The sequence below is a fragment of the Mya arenaria genome, chromosome 15 (genome assembly GCF_026914265.1).
Source record: "Mya arenaria isolate MELC-2E11 chromosome 15, ASM2691426v1".
Classification (NCBI taxonomy): Eukaryota; Metazoa; Mollusca; class Bivalvia; order Myida; family Myidae; genus Mya; species Mya arenaria.
This window is the reverse complement of record NC_069136.1, coordinates 50,222,165-50,246,222: the sequence shown is the minus strand read 5'-3', so window position 1 is coordinate 50,246,222 and position 24,058 is coordinate 50,222,165. Positions and strand designations below refer to the sequence as shown.

Here is a 24,058-nt window from a genome sequence, read left to right as displayed (position 1 = left end):
ATATGTATTTGACACACGGCTCTGCTATAATTAAAGCATGTAAATATTGGTTATAAATGGTTTGTTACCATGATTGAAATAATTTTTTATCATTTCAACAACATATATGAATTCATTATGCAATATAAAAGGAATTTATGATACTAGTAGATATAAATCCTACAAGTTAAAGAAACAAGCCATTCAAAGAAGCATAGCTCATTGTTTGAACACTGAATTTTTCGCAAAAACACAATTTATTGGTATTTAAACTTAACCAGAAATATTTTATCTTCATAAAGACACAATAATTATCAACTTATTTTCATTTAAACCGTCAATATAAATAAATCAGTAGTTTCACCATGATCGCGAAAAATAGCACATAAATGAATTCCGCATATTTTTCCGACTGTTTTGGTTGCGTCAATTTGTGAATTATTTAGCGTGTGCCGTGTACCAACGGAATGTATTGTTTACTTACAAGCGGAATATTTGAATATTTGGTACCCGGTGCGCACTGAATAATTTAGCGAATACATGAGTCCATCGGGTTAAGCAGTTGAAAGGCCATAGGGAAGTCATTTCTGTGCTACTTTTCGGAAGATAGTGTCAACAATTATTCGCATATTCACATATTAAATGATAGGAAGGTAATACATTTTGTGCCACCGTAAAGATAAATCATTCCGGACTAGTACGACGACCATTCAAACATTAAGTCAACACTGTTGAATTTTATTTCCTTAGCGTCCGATCTTAGATACAAATACAAACTAGCCACATATTCTTTTGCAGACATCCGTTCAAAATGTTTGTATCTAAGGACGCTATTGTAACCTGCGGGTTGAAAGAAAGGCGAACGTCACCAATATGTCCTTTATTGATTATAGGTAAATTTCAGAGGTAAGTTGTTTTTATACACAATTGTGACGTAGTATGTACGTGCAATTTTGTAGAGTTATTGTTAATCGCAACAGACCATTGGGTTTCCTACGTTAATTTCAAATTAACTTCAAGTAAATTACCGAGCAGCGCACAATGATAATTTACCCCGTCACAATTTAAAAAAACATGCAATAAGAGAAAGCGCTTTCGACCATTTCACCGCTGTTAATCAGAATTTCTAGTAATACAGGGAGAAATTCAGCTGATAAAACATCCAATATAAACCATTTTAGAAAACTTGGCCTGTATCCTTGTTCCTCTAAGCTGTATCTTGGTTAAATGTCAGGCTACTGGGCTCGTTTCCTGCAGTTAACTTATCCCCTCACTACCAAATAGTTTTGTAATCACAGGTAAGATTTTATCTTATGCTGAACCTTGTTTTTGGTCTAATACAACCATCTCTTTTTAAGCATTACAAATATGTTATAAAGCATTGCGCTTTTTCTATTTTCAGAAAATGTATCACTACTTGTACACATTTTTGTTGCTTGAATGCCAATATCCCAGCAACTCATACGCTACATCCTGATATGGAGGATAATAGTTTGTTTCAGAGTAAGATCGCAATATATTTCACCGAATAAGCACAAAAAGTTATATTTCACGAAAATATATTTCTTTCCTTAAATGCTTCAAAAGGATACAAATTGTCATTAAATTTTAGTTTTTCAGAAATCGCGCCAAATTATATGTGGACATTAGCTCATTTCAGAAATGGCATCGTTAAAATTGTGTCCCATCCCAATCTGCGCTTAAATTGATTTGTACGTGAGAATGCTAACATGACAAAACATTAAACAATATCAAATCGATATCTTCACTGTTTGAAACAGTGAACTATCAATTGTATTTCACATGTAAGTTTCTACAACCCACCGGAAAGTAAAATATAACACATAAATTTAATGAAGTATTTCATGTTCCATCTTATTTGAAGAGCTAAACGTGATATTTACTCTTAAATTTGTATCAAACGTTTTGAACATGTTGGTAACTTAATTTGTTCAAACTTAATATTTAAAATCTTAAGGTAATCACCTGTTATAGTTTTGGCAAGTGTCGTGGTTGATTTCGAATAAGTTGGCTGTGTCTCTCGTGGCGTTGTCGGGGGTCCTGCAGATGTGTCATCTGAAAGTTATCAAAAGAAACATTACTGTTAAATCACATACTGTGTAAAAAAATCGTGCGTGGATCCTTATGCTCTTGAACAGGATGTAGGTTAAATATTAGGCTATTGGGCTTCTTCCTGTGGTTTCAATTGTAAAGTTACTACTTATCAATTTTGTTACCACAGATCGGTTTAGAAAGGATGCTTTAAAAATATATCATAGTGTTTATTGTATGTTACTGTCTCAAACTTTCGTAGGCACTAATCCACCTATTTAAACTGTGTCATATTTTTCATATTTTGACATGCTTGTACTTAAATGTAAACTTTGATATAATAAAATAATATTAAGCTGAGTTGAATGGAGGTAACGGTTTCTATTGATCCATCCTGTACAAAATACAAGTTATTTTAGCATACATGGTTAAACAAATGTTAGTCGCTTCTTTTTTCTATCAGGATAGCTGAGGTACCTTTGCAAACATTTAAAGTCTCATTTACAAGTTGAAATGAGAATAAGACATTTCTAGATAAAAACTTTTTTTTTGCACAAAACATATCAATTGTGTTTAATCACTGTTGTGTCGCACATAAGTAATGTTTAGGGAAACCTTTGTAAAATAAGATAACGAGAGTTTGCTTTATACATTTTTACCGTAAATGTAACTTGAGCGTATTCTTAAGGTACCTTAATAATTGGGTAGCTGGTAAATCAACGGAAGTAAAGTTATCGGTTTTAAGTAGGTGCGTTATACACACTATATACATGTTTAACTATAGTTTGACCCGATTATTTAAACGGCAATGAATTGTTTAGTGTTGTGCATGCTCTGGCGGGGTTATTAACGTTGACTTGAATACGACATTAGGCGTACTTTTGCTAAAAAATAAGAAATGAAACTTTAACTTAATTCTAATTAGCTTTAACAAGCACTCTGTCCCAAGCATATCATTGGAAGGCGATTTCAACTATTGTTATAAGCATACATGTAATAATAAGATACAACGGTGGATCAAGAATTACATGAATATTTCATCCGCGTTTCAACATATTTTGAGAACTGTTTGAATAATTGAACTTCAAGATAAGTGTAATCAGAATATTTATCTCAAACATCTGACCATACAATTGCCACACAGCTAGAATTCCAATACACCAATAGTTGTTTTGGATGGCTACGAGCGTTATTATAAAAACACAATTGAAGCGAAGAAAATATTCGTTAAAAAAATCTTTAAAACTACTTTTGCTCTTAGCAGTATTCACCTAAATAAATTGAACAAATAAGAATGTACAAATATAATGCATCAACAAGCACACAATCTGGAATAGACATATAAACAAAAAAGATATAAGACAAATGTGTTATGGTACGTTGATATGTTAGAAAGCTTTAAGCTTATGCAGTACCTCGATTCTGATTCCCAAACAGGATGCATTATTTATTAAGATAGTTTTGCCAAGTCATCATATTGCCCCATAATTGTAGTTTCTGGATGTAAAATGCCGTCTTATTTTTAGTATTATCAACCCATAAAACAGAAAGTTTAAAAAACAACAACAGCCAATCAAAACCTTAATGATTTTTCCAAAACTTACATTTCATCACTGCTGTGGTGAAATTCACAATATTGAAACCACTTTCACAGCAACATTTTAACCCACAAGTTACCCTCAAGTCCTCAACACTTCATAGTTAAAATCATCAAAATAGCGAACATACACATGCAGTCTGTTCATGAGTGCGTTTATTTGAATTCTTCAAAATAATCTTACAATTTCGAAACGTATAGGCATGCTCGTGTAGTTCTAAAGGTGAAACATCGCACAGCATTGTTATATTTTATTTAATTTAAACAACAGGGATACGCTAATGGGTCAAAACTTTAATGCAAATGACCTGTTCAGAGGGGCAATGCTAGTTATCCAAGAGATCCCCCTAAACGTGAAACACACATTGAATCGGCAATAGACAGACTCCACAAGCATCAACATAGCTTTATATTAACATTATATATGTATATGATTCCTTTTTTTAAAGTTAAAGCAACAGACACCAGAGATGTGAAGTAAGCCTTGAAAATAAAATATTGTATGAAAAGTTATGCCTTTAAGCCTCAGCAATCGTTACGTCGTCTATAAACATATACGTTAGTTACTTTTTCAGTTTAAGAATTTACTTCTTAGAGACATATTCTGATAGAAAAAAACACTCTTTTATTTTTCATTCAAATATACCGGATGGATACTTGTAAAAGGCTATAACTTATGATCATTTCAAGACTTTATCAATCATTGAAATATTCAGGTGAAGTTATTAGTTATATATCTACATACATATTACTTGGAAAGTATAGCCTGCTATATTATTTAGTACATGAATTATGGAATGCAGCATTGTTTCACACCCAGCAATTGTGGAAAAATAAAGAGAGAAAGGCAATAAATAAGTAAACTGCTAAGAACTTTAACAGGAATTAAAGTGGTAACAAATATCTTAAAAATGTAAAATCAATGGGAGCGCTTGTCATACTTTTGATTTACTGCTTGGCTACACCGTATAATAAAACTATACAGCTACTTAAGGTCACCAAATCGATATCATGGATTTTTTGGGGGAATTTTATGAGCGAAAAGAGAGAGATATAATAAATAAATGCTTATTTGCTTTGAAATAACATTATTCAATAGCATGCACGGTAAAAATGTGTAAAATGTGCCCCAAGTCATAACATTTGATACCTTTAACAGTTGAAAACATTTCGAGTTTTTCCAAACCAAAACCTGACTTTAGTTTTTAGTAAGTTATAGGGAAGTGTGAATGCTCCAATGCAGTACGAATGCTAAATGTCATACTGTATTTGTTTAATATTTGTTGTGACCCGGCATATAATATTTAAATTATCCAAAAAGCTATTATTTCCTAATAATAACATCCTTACAGTTTTGATCTAGGTTTTGTTTTCGATGCTCGTATCCGTGATCAGTAAATTATGAAACAGCATACATAGATTTAAATCATGCTTTTTGCAATGTAAAACCATGGCACACGTATTGGTCGTTATTTTCTTTGTTGTTGTAGGAATCACATATTCAAACCTTCAAACTAATTGCATATTATTTTATTCACAGCTAAGATACTTAAAATTCTATATTTTATATTTGATCAAATCATATGGTGCGAAAATTTAGTGAATTACAGAAAATATACTTATTGTAGAAATCGATACGTACAGATGCATTTGATTTACATTTCTGCTAAATTACCTTACCTTTCGATGCTTTCACATTTCCACTAATTTGTTTTTAAATTTCAAAATGTTCCTGCAGGTTAAATTTTAATCGAAGTAGAAGGTTATAAACATGAATAACGACGGACGATTTTTAGATACAATATTCTTGAAAAAAACATGACATTGAAAGGAATCGGTACTGTAGATACAATGACACCTATTTGGTTCGGACGTAGATATAGAATGTATTAAGTTAAAGCACACATCTACAAGGTAATATGAAGACATTGTTTTTTTGTACATAAGATTTTGTTTGTTTGAAAGTTGCGTCATTGCACATACGTGTTCTGCATTTATGACAGTATAAACAATACTACGTTTCATTTATTTCCTCAATTTAGAATTTAATGAAGCCCTATATATTTAAAGCAAATAATAGAAACTAGAGCAAGAGACTAGACTAACAGTTATTCAGGATCCTGAATGTATAGGAATAAAAGCCGAACAAGCATAACACAAGAGTAACAAAACTACAAGATAACAAACATACATTATTTGATTTTAACTAAAATTTCTAAAACATAGGGTAGATAGGTAGGCAATACTTATTGTTTAGATTCTGAGATTCTGTACCAAACTTACCTATGATAGGGTAAATCACTATTGTACAATATTATAAATATGAAGTGTTCGAATATTAACATTTTTAATCCGATAAATGCACAGTTTTCTAGGAAACGAAATAAACTCCACTTTACGGCAAAAAGTGTAGGATCGGGAGTAAAATAAAGGGTCGGTCGGGTCAGTGGAAAGAAGCAAATTATTTTTACGCCTTGCACAACGTATCAAAATATTGCCATTTATAAATGTTGGGGGTAAACGACTTGGCACGGACAGTAAACAACAAGTAAGAACTAACTGGGAATTTTAACTGGTTATGAAAGCTCAACCTCACACATCACCCAACATTTAGTATTTAAAAATGAGTTGCATGCTCTATTTGTATTTACCTCCTGCGCACAAGCTTTTCCTCTTTCTTTTCGAATCACCTTCAAATCTGACGTAAACAGTCTGGTTCATCTTCTCCACATATGCATACGTCCAAGGTGGATAGGTGCTATTGCCTGTAAGGTACGATATACCACGAATGATCCAAAATATCATATACTTTTTTATTATTAAATATTCAATATTTCACATCACAATTAATTACATGCACACCTAATTTAAAGCATACGGTGTTTATCATGTAATCCTTGTTTAAGAAGTGAGAGTGGTGCCCATACAGAAAAAAAATGTATTTATAATATCTGTTATGCGTTTTCGTTCCGGATCGAAAAATCCGACCCGAGGGCACCTGCGTTACCAGGTAACGAGGCTTGCCGTCATATCTTGCATTAATATTTATTCACTGCATACGTCAATAAGTTCCTTCAGTATCACGTCTTTCAAGGATTATTTTGTTTTGTTTTGTAGGTGTGTTTTTGTAAAGTTAATAGTTATGGAACTCATCTATTGAAATCTCATAAATATAGTTACATTAAATGTAAAATAAAAGAAATGAAAACTATTGCGTCACAGCGCGTGACTCATCTGGCATGGGGGGATGCAATATTGAGTTTTCCAGCACGGCTGAATTTACAGGAAATGCCTATCCGATGTGCTAGAAAATTTTATATTGTTAAACAAACTAATAAAAAAGAAAGAAAAGACAAAACAATGAGGAGAGATAATTTTTTACTAAAAAAATAATAATAAGTAAATAAACCACTTAAAACTACGAAAAGGTAGAAAGAAAAAACAACTTTATTATATGGTGTTGCTTAAATGTATTTTTTCTTTTAATACATGTCATTTTTGCTCGTTGACTGTCATTTTGTCATTTATAAATGCAATTTCATGTTCGATTTTGTATCGCAAACCTATGTAGATTTTGAAATCTGTAAAAGTTTGAGTAATATTTCTAAGCTTCATAAAATGTATTACATATTTCAACAACATAATCACGAAATTAATGAGACGACTAAAATTCTATTTTTGAAAAATTCCAAAACTTATGGTTTTGATATTTAGACAAAAGGGGATATTTATTGACAATAATAGGCTAATACGATTGTTCCAAAAAAATTGTAATAGTCTACAATCCCAAAAAAGATGCACCATTGCCACTATATATTCTGAACATAATTTGTATAAGAAGGAGGTTTTTATTTGCATTGTATACAGAATTTTATTCGGTTTTAATTTAGTATTTTCAACCATTTGAACAAGTGAGACTATGTCATTATTTACAGCTGATTAAAATTTAAATTTCAGAAAAATATTTCAGTATGTTGATATGTTTAAAATATCAACAGAACAAATAATACTTTTCAACATTTTTTTTAATATAAACCAGAAATAAAATATTTCCTTCAACGCATATCTGAATTATTGAATTATTGATATTCGATACGAAAACCACAAGCACTGTCAACAATGCGTTTCCAAACAATAGATCTGAAAATATCCAAAAATATATCAAAATTGTAAAAATAACCGAGCTGTAAATCCCAAACTTTCTGCATTTGTAATCTAAAAGTCATTTAAAAACCTTCCAAGTTACTTCTATCACCGATGTGGTTAAACATCCTTTAACCGAATATATTTCCGTAGTTGATACAAGGCTTTCTCTAGACAAATACCTGGGTTACATTTCAAGGATGCATTCAAATTTAAAATTTCTTAGTTTTTCCGGGCTATTCTCCGGTCATTAATTGGAAGAATACCTACAAATTCTATTTCTCCAAATGATTAACATAACATTGAAGGGGAGACATTAAAGCAAAAACAAAAGTTTACCATAAACTTTAATCAATCAAAAACAAAAGTAATACGTTCGAATATGGTCAGTTTTCAAATAATAGATAAATCTGATATTTAAAAAGAAAAACGAACCGCAAATCGAGGGTTCGGGCTTTACAAATACATTCATATATTGAAAAACTTATTTATTCCATATTTTTGTCCCCAATTTCTCGAAAATAGTGTGTGTGTCAAGCTTTTCATGTCATTTTAAATAGCCCAATCACCATTTTTAGCTTTGTTCTAACAAACAAATAATAGTTTATCGTACTTTTGATACAGATGATTTTCTTTAAAAGTCTCAGAACAATTAACATTAACGGTTGAGTGGTCAAGTGGTCAAGACGTGTAAACAATAGTGGAAAGTGAAAAATATAAATATTTAATTTAAACAGGATTGTTTTACATAGAAAATGGCTAATTGTGTTAGTGGTGACAGTGATGGTAACGTTTTGAGTGGGGATGAGGAGGAAGGGATCGAAATAGACGAGGAAATACCAGTGATGAATCGTTTTTCAAGTTTGAACAATGGCGGAGATGGCGGGAAATTCACACAGGTGACAAAGGGAAAGAAAAGAAAGAAGGGAAGTAGTAGCAGTAGTGAAAGTTTTGCTAATTTGTCTACTGACGAGAAGCTAAACAGTATATTTGATCAAGTAAATAAGAACTTTGAGAAGATCAGCGACGTAGAAGACGAGCAACATGCATGTAGGGATGATGTACAAAACATATACAAATACTGTAGTGATCTTGAGGTACGGATTGTAGAACTAGAACAGCAGTTTAATAAGCAACTAACATTTACAAAGGCCCTTAGTTACAGATCAATTGACAATGAAGCTAGAAACATGAGGAATAATCTCATTTTCTATGGTATAACCGAAAAACTGTCATATAAGTACGAAGACAAGCGCACCCTGCTTCGTTTTTTAGAAAGTGAGCTAGGGTTAGATGAGGACGATTTCTGTATTGACAGGGCACATAGATTAGGCAGGGGGAAGAGAAACGGGGCTAATGATGATCTGAAACGACCGTTGATAGCGCGATTTAGAGACTATGAGGATACCGAAATCATCATGCGAAAAGCCTACTTACTGAAACAAAGTAATTTCGGCATTGACAGGCAGTACCCAAAGGAAATAGCCAATGCACGATCAGCACTTTACAAATCGGAGCAAGCGGTTGAAGCTAGAGTGAATCGCAGAAAAGTACAAATACGATACCCAGCGAGATTGTTCATTGACGGAGTATGTGTGAGGGACGAATTTCCGGACTGGTTTGGAGTACTAGTCACTAATCGCATACAAATGTACATTGATCAGTCGCAAAACATCGTAGAAAATGCTAATGTAACTAGGCAACGGGTTTATTCCAACGAGACGGTCGTAGAGGGAGCAGAAACTAGCGTTTTCGTGGACGAACCGAGTATCAACAAAGAGGACACCCCTGAGAGACACGCCCCCTCGGATGTACATGTAATCATTCGTCCTGAAACTGGGTCAACATGTACTTCGAGCAAAGAACATGTGATAAGCGATGACTTACCTGTGGCAGCAAAGGCTACGTCGTATCCAAATACATCCATGAACAATCAGACACAACATGTTAAGTCCCCAACACAAGTATTTAAAAGTAATTCCGGGGCGAAGAAAATCACAACACACGAAACACGGGCGTCTTCAACTAGGAGCGTGAAACCCCACATTGGGAAACCAGTTGTGACCGTGTCGAGCGGTAAAAATAAACATAGTGTTAGTGTTAAAAATAGTGTGGGGAGCGAGAAACCGATCGGGGAATCCCAGAAAGAGACTAGTGTGCGTAGTGGCGCGGGGAATTAGAAACAAGACAAGGTGACAGGTGGGCGAAAAGAAGCAGCCAATCAGAGACCAGGAACGAAGAAGTAGGACAGCGATGGGGTCATGACCGAGGTCAAAGTGTGTTTACTAAATGTACAAGGTCTTGTAGGTAAACAATACAATAAACTTGACAGTTCTGAAATGAAATCATTGTTTAAAACATATGACATACTTTTATTTACTGAAACTTGGTCAAATGATTTATTTAATTATGATGTAGCTAATTTTTCTACCTATATTCTAAATAGAAAAGATAAGGTTAAACATTCAAAGAGAAGTAGTGGAGGTGTCATGATTTATGTACATAATAAATTATCAAAATATGTTCAGTTTGTCAAAAATACTAGTGACTGTATTCAGTGGATTAAATTAGATAGACAGTTACTAAATACAGATAATGATGTATTATTGTGTCTGACTTATAATATTCCTAAGGGTAGTTGCAGAGAATATTTAACTGATAATTCAGTGTTTGAGTTGATTTTGGATGATATTTTAGATTTTAATATTATATATGAAAATACTTGTGAATATTTTGTTTGTGGAGACTTTAATGCTAGAGTTGGAGAAAGGCCAGATTTTGTCTTAAATGATAATATTCATACTTGTTTGGAAGATATTTTCCCAGATGACTATGTACAAGATGAATATATGCATAGAAGCAATTTAGATAAAACTTTAAATGAATATGGGAATATGATGTTAGATTTCTGTAAAATGTCAGGTTTGAGAATTTTAAATGGTAGGATTGGATTAGATGCCAATATAGGAAAATATACTTTTGTTAATGCAGCAGGATGCAGTACTATTGACTTAGTTTTATGCTCAAAAAAGATGTTCTGTTGTGTAAAGAGTTTTAATGTGTTAGATCCAAACATTCTGTCTGATCATTGTGTTGTTAGTTTTAGCTTGGGATGTTCACAAATTTGTGGTAATAATAGTCTTTGTAATGAAGATGTGAAAATTGATGATACAGTTGATAATATACCATATAAATACATGTGGAGTGATGACAAAAAGAATGATTATGTTAACACATTAAATAATGAAGAGACTACACATATGCTTGAAACACTGTGTGATGACATTGAAAATTCACATAGTAATGATGATATTGATTCCAATTTGAAATCATTCTGTAATATTATAGAAGATATATGTTCACCTTTGTTTAAAAAATATTGTGATAATAATGTTGCACATGTATGTAGAGCAAATGATGGCTTATATTTTGATGATGGTTGTAAAAATTTAAAACACTGTTATTATAAAAATTTAAACATGTATAGAAATTATCCATGTGATGTAAATAGGAAGAATATGGTAGAATCCAGAAGCTTGTATAAGAGTACTGTGAGAAAAAAGAAATGTATGTATGATAAAATGCAGACTAAGAAACTAGAAAGTGTTAGATTATCAAATGCTAAGATGTATTGGAAAATGTTAAAAGGGTCAGTTGTTAAGGAAGAATGTGGTAATTTGTCAAATGCAGATTTTCTACAATATTTTAAGGCTATTAATGACCCAGATTCAACATTTTATCAACCTGATGAAGATATTTTGTATTTTCATGATAGATATATGAATGAAGAATTGAATATTATGTTTGAAGAATTGAATGTACCATTTTCACATGAGGATATTGTTAAGGCATGTAACCAGTTAAATAATGGTAAGCTGCTGGGCCTGATTATCAGTTAAATGCGTTTTTTCAACATGGTATTAATAGTAATAATTTCTTTATTGTTGTACTTTGTTTAATAAGTTGTTGAGTTGTGGATATTTTCCAGAGGCTTGGTCTGAAGGGTTAATTGTACCTTTGCATAAGAAGGGTGATAAGAATGATACAAATAATTATAGAGGTATTACATTATTAAGTACATTTGGTAAATTGTTTACTAAAGTAATAAATAATAGATTAAATTGTTGGGCTGAAAAATATCATGTATATATTGAGGCACAGGCTGGTTTCAGAAAAAATATGGGCACAGTTGACAATATTTTTGTACTACATGGTGTTATAAATTATTTGTTAGAAAATAATAAGAGACTTTATGCAGTTTTTGTAGACTTTACTAAGGCCTTTGATTTTTTAGTGAGAGATGTCATTTGGTATAAACTTTTGAAGTTAGGAATTAGAGGAAATATGTTTAATGTTATTAAATCTATGTATGCCACTGTTAAGTCTAGAATTAAAATGCATAATACTATTAGTAAAGATGACTTTACATGTATGCTTGGTGTTAGACAAGGAGAAAGCTTATCTCCATTCTTATTTTCTATGTATTTAAATGATATTGAAGAGTATTACATGTTAAATGGTTTTGATGGTATTGATATAGGTATGCTGAAACTGTTTCTGTTATTATATGCAGATGATATTGTTATTATGGCTGACTCTGAAGACCAGTTAAAAAAGGGTTATGATTTTTAAAAAGGGAGGCAGGTTAAGGAAAAATATTGTGTTTTCTTATAAGGGGGTCAATTTAGAAATAGTTAAACATTTTACATATTTAGGTATTATTTTTACCTGTGGTGGTTCCTTCACCACCACCTTTGATACTTTAGCAGGACAGGCATCCAAGCTATTTTCAAGTTAAACTCATATTTAGCTAAGTTTCCATATATGTCTATTAGTAATAAGTTAGATTTGTTTGATAAATTAATCTTACCAATTTTAAATTATGGATCAGAAGTATGGGGATTAAAGGATTCTATTGTTTTAGAAAGAGTACATATAAATTTTTGCAAAAGATTATTAGGTGTTAAAATTCAAACTCAGAATAACTTTATATATGGCGAACTTGGTAGAACTACATTGTACACTAGGAGAGTTGTTAATGTTATAAGATATTGGTTGAAAGTTATAAAATAAGATGCTCATAAATATGTTAAAGGTATGTATTCTCATATGTGTAGTTATATTGAAACAAGACCTAATTGTAAATCTTGGGCAAATGATGTGTGTTCTTTATTGCAATCTCTAGGCTTTCATTATGTATGGTTAAACCAAGGAGTTGGTGATGAAAATATGTTTATATCATTGTTAAAAACAAGACTAAATGATATGTTTATTCAGAATTGGATGTCAGAATTAAATAACTCATCTCGTGCAAGATCGTATACAATGTTTAGTAATTTTATGCTACAACCTTATCTGACAAATGTTAATATGTACAAATTTAGAAAAGACATATGTAGATTGAGAGTTTCTTCACATAGACTGTCAATAGAGTCAGGCAGATGGCACAAACCTGACCCAATACCATATATTGATAGAAAATGTTTGTGTTGTTATGTATTAGAAGATGAATTTCATTTTATTTTAGAATGCTCATTGTATAGTGATTTAAGAAAAACTTATATTAGTAAATATTATTGGACTAGACCAAATGTACCAAAGTTTGTTGAGTTAATGCAATCGGACAATGTTAAAGTGAATATAAATTTAGCTATGTATATACTTAAGGCATTTAATGTTAGAAACCAATACCATTATTACTATGAATAATATGTGTTTTTCATGTACACAATGATCTCTCGCTGTCATATACATGTACATAATGCTATATTGTGTCTCTATTATGACATGAAACATGAATATTTATTTATATGATCATTGGTGATTTATTTGACCATTTGATTACTTACATGCATATAATTCTCTATTTGTAAATGTATACTCATGGACATGATATCTATTATATTTGTTAATAAAACTAAAAACTATAAAATGAGAAGATAGCACAATTGGATATATAAATAAGGATATATCACACGTCTGTTCAAAATTAATGAAAATTAGTATTCTGTTCGAGCATTTGATGTTGTTTTAAAATGGTCACAATGATCAGTTTCAACCCTATTTGATACATAAATTAACCTTTAAAGGCAGTTACAGAAACCTTAGCTCTTTCGCCTTATTGTCATGGAAAAAAAGAATATTTAATTTCAAATCAGTTAACAAAACAGTTTATGATTACTATTACCACTGGTAACGATTTGTATCTCTATCTTAATTATGAATATCCCAAACTATGGCAAACTCCCCCTTCAACAACGCGTTTCGATTTGATTAAGACTTAATCAGATGAAAGGAACTTAGAAAAGTGAAGTGAGGTAATCAAATTCTGGAAAATTTTGACGTCATGACGTCAACAAAATTGATGTACATAGTCTTGCAGGAACTGCATATAACTTTTCAAGGCAGTATTCCGCTCAATTATTGGTAAAGCTGTTTTGATGTGAGAATGGCCTGATTATGGTGTTTGTACAGAACATATTCTAAAATTTGTAATGCCACTATAGAAAACGTTTAAGGAAAAATGAGGTTCATTTATCTTATATATAGTAATATACTATGTATTGCTTATGTTGTTAGTTATACCATGTTTTTCTTAAACATAATTTCAATTCATTTGTTCTTGCAATCCTGATCTTTCCTATTGGTGAGGGCTACATACATTGAAGAGTTGTTTTGTTTTGTTTTGCTATTAGAATTAACCATGTGCTTGTAGGATAAAAAAATGACAATACAGAAAAAGAGAAGTCACCACATGGAAGCGACAGTTTTCATTAAACAGTTTGTTAATATGTGTGATATGTTTTGCCATCAAAAACTCCCACATAATGTTACACGTATGTTTTATAGTTTCGTACATAGTTCATGATAAAACATATCATGTTTGGTACGAAAGTCTTGGTTATGATGTTTTTAAAACAGAGCATGCTTGTCAGTCTAACAGCAATTATTTGACGGTTTAAGCAATGTCACGCCATCAAAAGAACCTCTTTTAGCGAAATAGTTGTTTAAGCATCAAGCTCATTTTTTTTGTTATCCAGTGTGTATGATGCATGTATTGACTGTGTTGCTCGTTGGTTGCTTGCTTTTGGAGGTTTTTATCGTGAATAAGAAATGTCATGATTCTTTTATTCAAGCATATGACTCGAAATATTCGATGTTCTTCCTTAACGAAACTGTCATTTGACGTAACAATCCTTTCATTAAAACACACCTGCACCCTTACGTTATACCTCCAATAGGCACGAACTACATATTGATCAAAGAAAATGTTGCGGAAATATAGTTTAATTTCTTTTATTATTGCAATAATGTGTTTAATCTTTTTTAAATTAATCCGAATTATTTGTTTAATTACCTCTGGATAGTTTACACGATCAGCAATACTTAGCAATTCTTATAGATAATTTCTATCCATTATGAAATGAAATAAACTTTACTTCGGTTGAATGTAGACTACCGGTTTAAAAGATACCGTATTCGTTTTAAATAAAACGTTGTTTTTTCGTTATGTGTTTAGAGGGACAATCTTGATAAACGGTTTTCATTCAAAGGATCTTTCGTAAAAAGGAATTGAATGTTATATGTGTTTACCTATAAAGAACGCTGGTGAACAATAAGGTCGAAATGATACACAAAATCTTAGCCATGGTGGTTATTAACCTTGACAGTCATTTTTAAATCAGCTAATATGTTAAAATCGTTGTAACATTATGAAAATAATAAACGGTTAACCCAGATAGAATGATATACATACCAAGCATATCGTTCAAAGATATAATAGATTCTGTTTTAATAATTCCTGTCCAGTGGTCCTGGGCGTCCTGATCTGTAAAATTCCCATTTTTGATACTTTGTATCGATGCAGGGAATATTCCTTTATCGATGCAGTATTCAACAGCCCGATTCCACCTTGAACGACCTTTATATATTTCCGCCGTCACCTTATTTTCTATAAAAGAAAATAAATTATACATCATGGTTACAAACAATTCAAACTGTTGTATACATCATCACATTCGATGTACCTATACTTTAAGCCGTCAGGCGTAATAAGTGTATAATAGAATACAACCATACCATAACTACTTCAACTGCTACTGCTACTGCTTCTGTTACCGCTTTTTGCTACTGCAGCTGGTGCTGCTGCTGCTATTGCTGCTACTCCTACTTCTACAACAACAACAACAACTACTACTACTACTACCACTACTACTACTACTACTACTACTACTACTACTACTACTACTACTACTACTACTACTACTACTACTACTACTACTACTACTACTACTACTACTACGAACTTATATGTAAAACTGTAATGCGAAAGATGAAGACAAAACATTAAGGTATATCAATAAATGTGGATTCCAACAACGACAATCATATGGGTATACAATGTACATATAAATTGTTGTTTTCTACTGATTTGACATCTGCGTAAATAACATACGTGTGCGTTTTCCTTGTGCATTCATCACCTTGTGCATTGTGAGATTGAATTTGCGTCAAGAATGAGTTTGTTTTGAAATATCATCAGATATGAATAATTTCACACGTCATATAACGTTTGTGATGTCTTGTACTATTAAAAAATCATTTTAGAATCAGGAATATAGGCATTATTACCTAGTCTTGAGTTTGCCTCAGTAGACCTTAAACCTAAAAAAGACCATAAAGTTTAATAAACAATACATAAATAAGGTCAGGTGCAATAAACAGTTTTTCAAGACTCTTGAGGTCTCGGCCGAGTGGAAAACGTGTCATAACTCTCAATTTCAACTCTTACTTTGTTTAATCTGCCTGCGTGTGGAAATGTTTGAGGATGAAAAATACACCACAGAAAATATTCATTTTTATTATCCTTATAAATTGACGCCTGCTGCTATCGGTCGTACTGTAAGCTAGTACCAGTGACCTTAATGTTAAGCTAATACTAGTCCCGATAAGGCTTATGTTTTACATTTTATAATCATTTCCGTAATATGATTTAGTCCCTAGTGAGTCGATTAAACTCCTTAATCATTACATGGTTACTATAAAAGCATAACGTCCGGCAACATTAAGGCATTTTATATTAGTACAGTGGCGGGAAAACATGGGATGGTTGAGGATTTACAGCAATGTGTGTACAGTTTGGAAACATGTCAACTATAACCAAGTTACAAACATAAACACACATCATACGCAATTCCTATGCATATTATTTACGCGCGGGGTTTTAAACATTTCTCGGAGTGTTCAGCGTAGAACATGGACAGTCGCACTACAATCTTATTGCCAAAAAATCATAACTGAAGTCAAATTTGATTGGTGTATGAAAAATACGAATATTTACCAAGATAAAAATGGAATTTGGTACACTGACAGCGTGAGCGCCACGTAGAGAAAAATGCACATTGCCCTCGAAAAAAACCGGATTTCAACTTACAGCGACATGGTTAGTATAGAGTAAACGTCAACATGAGTGGTTACAGCGGCGATGAAATAGTTAGCACAGGAATACGACCAATGGCGGCGAGAGATAACACAACGAAGCCGACAGGCAATATATAATTACACCAAATAAAGCCATGAAATCGATAAGCACCTTTGTAAATTTAACATTTATCCTTGTCACAAAATCGTTGTCAAAGGAATGAAAAATAAATACTGATGTTTTATTTTTCAAACACATTTTTTTTTATATAAATGTTTTGTCACAATAATGTCATAATAATGTGAAATCCTTTCGATATAAAAACAAACGAGTTTCGGTTATTCCATTTCTTCATTCCATGGGCTACGTGACTCTGTGATTAAATATTCGTCGCACACAACAAGTGCTTATCGCACTGCATTGCAAATATGCTTACTAACATTCAAAACAATCTCAATCAAACAAGGGAGTTATTTCGCTTAACATATCCTATACCGATACAAAGTTAAACAATTGTAAAGCATGAACAACTCTTCAATGACTTTAAAATAGTTACCTGAAAAATATCTGTTGCTGCATAACACAACAGTGGGGCTATAAAAAATGCAAGACTCCCAATAATAATCATGTCCAGGTCTGTAATTATAGTAGAATAACAGGCAGTTTCTCTCAATGTCTTGTGAATTACTGCTAGGAGGAACTGAAAAATAAAGGTTGATGTATTAGCGGCGTAAAAAGTACACCATGTGTAATCTCTTTTCTTAAATGAAATATAAAGTCATATCTACCAGATAACTATATAAGCCCCAAATCATTTGTGCCCCTGGAAGGAAAAGGATCCTTCTTCCAAATTGAATTTATCAGCAAACTCCCATTGTTCGTGATGATTTTCGATAAAGATTGTTTTTCATGTAAGCATACATTTAATGATCATGTTTTAACATTATGTTCGTTTGCAAGTTTTTCCTGGAGATAATCATAATTAATAAGTGCAATGAGTACCATTTTCGACAGTGTAAACTGAGAATATATTGGTGTCGTCTGTGTCACCGCACGGATATTGATCAGCTTCAACACATGTTTCTCTGCATGTTTCTTTTCCACGTGGCGATTTTACTGGCACATTTACATCGCAAACCCTGAAATAGTATGCATACTTAAAGACCTACATCTGAGGTACTTTGGCTATCGGCATAATGTCATGCAAGTAATGCCCTATCAGTCAGTTACACCAATAAGACATAAGCGTCAAAAAGAGGCCATTCTTTCAATAGAAAACTTGTTGAAGAACAACACATTCAATTTTATGTTTTGAAAAGGGATTTAAAGCAAGGGAAAATAACTTAATTGAATGTTGATGAAATCTGTTTCAAAATTATACTTTTAAGCTAAATATTAGATAATGTGTATAACCATTTCAACTGATGCTGAAATAAACAGTTAATAAGTATCAAGACTTATCATTTTCAAAACTTTCAAGGTAAGTTTATGTATATTATATTAATCATACGCATAAAATATTAATTTTCATCTATAATGTTAAGACATGAAAACAATTATGGTGTCCTAACCCCAAAAATTACTATTACTGAAATGTTTGCAAGTGATTTACAAGAAGGCACCTCATTGCTTACATATATATAAGTTAAGGAATAACAGTTAAACAGGAGCCTTGAATCAATGAAATCCCTTGCAACAAGCTAATGCAAAAATGTTTTCACATTCCATATAAGGTATTGTCGGGGAATTAAATTTTAGCCACATGTCTAAATAATTTGTGTTACCATAATACTAACATTTCTTCTCAGCTATCGCTCTGACCATTTATGTTTTGAGAAACTTAATATAAAACAAGAAATTACATTGAAGGTTGTCAGTGCAGACATTCGTTTCGCATGGCTACTAATATGTTCATTTTCAGATATACAATCAGAAATGTTGACATATTGTTATCGACAGTGCCTAGATCTGTACACAAACTTTCAACCAATTTACTGTTTGAAGGACAAGCTTAAAGGCCCACACACCCCAAACGAAAGACAGAACGATACAAGCCAAAAAACCTTAATAGAAAAACATTGTGGGGCCGAAATTCCAACTGTTGTAATTGTTGTAGAAGCATTTCAAAAATTGACATTTTTTTATTGTTGCGTAAGTCATTTGATGACCATTAATGTCAAACTAAACAGCAGTTAGTATTCAGCCATTATAATACTATCGGCAAGCTTACCCGTGTCCATTACATTTCCAATTTTCCTGCAAATATCTCAGTTTGAATATATGTTAACTTGTCCCATAATTACTCACCGCTGTTGAGTTTTGTATACCGAACGTTTGGCATCCTGTTATTCGTCTGCATTCACCCAAGGTTGAAACAGAATATTCGGCTTCATCATTCAATTGGCCACATCCTTCAAACAAAGACATTGCTAATGGAAGTAGGTTACTGACAAGTCAAACCAACAACGGTGTATAATACCGTTTAGCAACACTTTAAGTAAATATATTTATAACCCCAAATATAGCGCACGGAAATCCTCAAGTCGAAAGGTAATATTTGTTTAATCATAATGATATAATTACCAAAGAAGTATGTCAAAATCGATTGAAATAAAAGCACGCAGTTCTGTAAATTATTTCACCTTGTTTGCCTTGTTGCTCAAAATATATTCTGCCTAAGACAGTTATGTTTATAGTCCATTCTGTCCACCATGCTAGATTGCTTGAACGAGCATCGGCAAGATGCTTAAGAAAGAATTTGCAACAAAAGTAAGGTACGTTTGCGAATTTAATGTACAAATAAAAACTGAAAAAAAAATGAAACCGTGCTCAATTCGAGTCAAACTGCATTGATTTTATACTTATATATTCAAATTGTTGTTGTTAACGATACAACCTTGCTGGAGGATGAGTATTTATAATCAATAATTATATGATGTGATGTTTGTGATTCATTACAATCTTCCTTTATAAGGAACTGCCAATGCCAAATGATTACCTATATGCTTATCAGAATATGTAAAGTCTTAATTCACTCAGGCGAGCCATGTCAAATGGCTGTGTTATCGTACCTTTGATGACATGCAACTGTTGTCTGTTTCTTGTATGTGAAGTAACTATATCAGTTTATATCATTTGTTTCATTTCATTTTTTATTGTCATGCTACTTGATGCTAGCTTTGATTTTCGTAAATATTGATAAACGTTGGGGCAAGATTGATGTTGTGTTTAAAACTACGGAGCTTTGTTGTATTTCTATATTTACGTCAAAACATTCATTAACCTACCAACATAAGCAAAGCTTATCCATGTTTTGGCATATCCAATCCAAAATGCATTGTCTTGAACGTCTGCATTTGTAAGAAATTCCAAACCATTTTCAACAATGCATGAGCCATCATCCATGCAGATTATAGTTGGTTCTGCCAAGGTGCATCTCGACTATTCCCACTTCGTTTCATCTTGTGAAATAAATGCTCCCTGACCTGAATGATAAAATGCTGATCGATTTATATCTTGAATAAATAGCAACTGATTCATTTAAAACAATCTTAAATAGCCTGACAGGTGCACGTGTGCAACCAAGAGCGTATGTTTATATGAATACACAGTTTTTATATTTTTATAGCACAATATTAACAAGGAAACCTTTATTTATTGATAGATCTCAACAATGTCTGTGCTTATCCGCTCATCATATAACTAAACAAAGCAAACATTTGAAACATAGTGCATACAGCAGTTATGAGAAGTGGCACCTAAAACAATTGTACTTACTTAATGTAAATAAAAGGAGTTTGCTAAGCATGCGTTGAGTAAACCTTACTTACAGAATAAATAATTGCCTTCTTAACTGATGATGTGAGTTCATACAAAGTGTATTTTACAGCAATAACTTAAATGCAGAAAAAAACACATTCTCCCAATCTAAGCCATTAACCTATTTCAATGTCTGTTCCAAGCTTCGATACAACATTTTAGAATCAATTCGATAAGCAACTACATTCCCATCGCATTAACGTTAAAATTATAGAAAAGTACGTTCATCCTTGTAGTTTTCATTGCATCAATGATTGTCAGTTTTCTAGAGAAATGGAATATGAAATGTATTCAATTCGTTGTTGATCCGTATAAAATATAGTTAAACGATAACATGTTAATAACTGTAACACTTAAAGATGTCAATGACGTCATGTATTACTCCTCACTCTGCACTATTTGTCTATGCACTTCCTGCTCATGAGAGTTAAACACAGTAAAGAGGCACAATATAATTATTTGGACAGGGTGCTAATATTAGGTTTTTATTATTAGTACTAGTGTCATTGGCTAGAATACGTCTTTACTTAACATATAATCATAAACAGTATGCCTATTCTTATATGATGTAACTTTTTTCAATAGTATGTTTCATATACTCGACGCGACCGAACGTAGTTGAACAAATTGAAATACGAAAGTGCGCAATATAGCATGACACGAGGTTATTTTCCTCGCCAAACTATGCTACGAATTATTTCCGAATGTTAGGAATATACGGCAAATCTTCCCACTAATGTTAATCAGTCGAAAATACCTGTAGAGTGATTTAAACCCAAATATGTTTATGTAATATGTAAGAGTTCTCAGCACTTTGTTGTTCTGGCCAATGCTTATTCAATCTGGACTGCGTTTTTATCACAGTGATAACAATACCTTTTAACTGATTTTGCCGTCACTTTTATATTAAAGTTAATAACATCGACTTGTAAGCATTTTCCGTGAATGAATTATTCAAAACTCGCGTTTCAAGGTTGTTAAGTTAAATAATTAAGGTAGGGGTAGCAATATTTCTTTCTGTTGTAAATATAAGCTGCATTTTAGTATATTTTACATCATGTTTTGTTTCATTGATGTTCTGGTGTATGTTTATATCTTAATAATCATAGTAAATTATAACCGTAAGGTCCTTTTAAATGTCGACACAAATATATTTTAAGAATTAGTTTTTTAACAGTCATAATCATATTACGATAGTCACGCTAAATATAGACGTTCATATCTGTGAATTTAAGTTATATGAATTATACATAAATCTATACATATGGAGTTTTCAGTTAAACGGGTGTTATAATGAAATAGCACAGTACCTTTCCAAATTATTCCCAGACAATATACGACGGTCACAATAACACAATTTAATGGATTCATTTTGTAATTATTCATATCATACTATAATTTCATTCAGGATGTTTTGCCGATTCAGATAAAACCTTAAAGGAGTTCTCACTGGTTCATTGTACTTCCTCGTTTATGCCCACGTTAAATGCTCGAGTAGTCAGCTATTGAAGGTTGAAAGCGAAAATCCGTTGGTAACAATCTGAATTCATAAGACCTATATACAATGTAGTTGATTTCATGCGTGAACTGAATGGTTTTTACCTGAACCTTTGCGCTCATGTAGGCGAGTGTTTCAGATTTTGAACTTTTTGTCAAACGTGTTGAAGTGCAACAGAGTCCATTTAAATGTATATAAGATACATGTACGCTTTATAATTTTGAATGATATTCAAATTACATTACAAACTTTAAACTAGTAGAAAGAATAAGGTAGATCCTTTTAAGAGGCACTACACATCAATACATGTGGTTTGGTTATAATACATAAGTTTAAAGCATACCTTTTGTCTATTGGATTTGAATTGAAAATAATGTTACATATCTGTATCGATGGGTTTCGGGCTATACACCACTGACTTCGTTTAAATGTGATAGTATATACATAAGTTTCGAGACACTTATTCTAATCATTAAGTGGAATGCTAAAACTATTATACTTCAGCTAATGGGAACCAGCCAAACATAGTAAAATCAGCTCATGAAAGGTGCGTAAAGGCCGGTAAACAAATTGTACATGCTCTGAGCGGGTTATGACCTCCTTAAATCAATGCAAATCAATGCATAAATACCCGACGTTCATGTACATTTTAACATCGTCGCTCTCTATCAAAAGATATGTATGCATAAGCGTCCGAAATGTCCTTTTTAACCTGAAGTTTTATTTCGTTCATCTGTAATAATAAAACAAAAGGAAGTTGTCTGTGTCATTACAACTAACATTTCTACATCACAGCTTAAGAATAACTGTTGTCTTAACAAAATGTGAAATCGAATAATAAAATGTATTGATGCGCATTTCACGACACTTGATATAAACAAAGGGTTGCAACGCCCAACAAGAAGCAAGAACAAAACGAATTATTTCGCGGCATTCATGGTGAATTAATCTGAGATTTAAATCTTTAATTACTGCTATTTGAACTGTTTATGTGGAAGCAAATTTTGATTGATGAGTGATATGCTTTTTTAAAAGAGAATAGTTATCTAAAGTTTTGAAACCTTATATACATGAACATGACAGTGCTAAATTAACACTATTTAGTTACTAAATCTCTATTATGTTTAATAGAAAATCAATTCCAGTCTTCGCAAACCATTAACATATGTAAACATGGACTTATGTATACAATTGTGTTACCACATGTAAACACGGACATAAATGTTTTAAATGTATGTAAGGCTGGACGACAGGCTCATTGTGGAAAATGTAAAAATATAAAGAACACATGTACATTTCCTTTATATATTGATTATCAAAACATTGCAACAAATTGCTTAAGTCTTCTATCTGTATGTCTTCATTTTAAACTGAGCAATATTATAGGTAACGTTCGATACCAACGTCCAAATTTATATGCATTTAAAGACAACCGATTAAAAACATTTAACATTTAAATATTAACTTGTTCATCGGATTTCACGTACCTATTTCTTTAAAAAAGTATATCGCTTGCGCCCGCCCTATCTATAAAAACGAGTTATTTTTT

General features: G+C 32.2%; 1 protein-coding gene across 1 annotated transcript in view; it reads right to left on the bottom strand.

The window, feature by feature from the left end:
• Positions 1 to 24,058, bottom strand: part of LOC128219458 (uncharacterized) — a 65,341-nt gene that overhangs the window by 41,184 nt on the left and 99 nt on the right. The window contains exons 2-7 of the mRNA XM_052927269.1: positions 18,195 to 18,331; positions 17,749 to 17,892; positions 16,403 to 16,435; positions 15,528 to 15,722; positions 6,280 to 6,393; positions 1,966 to 2,055 (exon numbers count right to left, since the gene is read on the bottom strand). Coding sequence (XP_052783229.1) covers positions 1,966 to 2,055; positions 6,280 to 6,393; positions 15,528 to 15,722; positions 16,403 to 16,435; positions 17,749 to 17,892; positions 18,195 to 18,331 — 713 coding nt within the window. The remainder of the gene's footprint in view (positions 1 to 1,965; positions 2,056 to 6,279; positions 6,394 to 15,527; positions 15,723 to 16,402; positions 16,436 to 17,748; positions 17,893 to 18,194; positions 18,332 to 24,058) is intronic.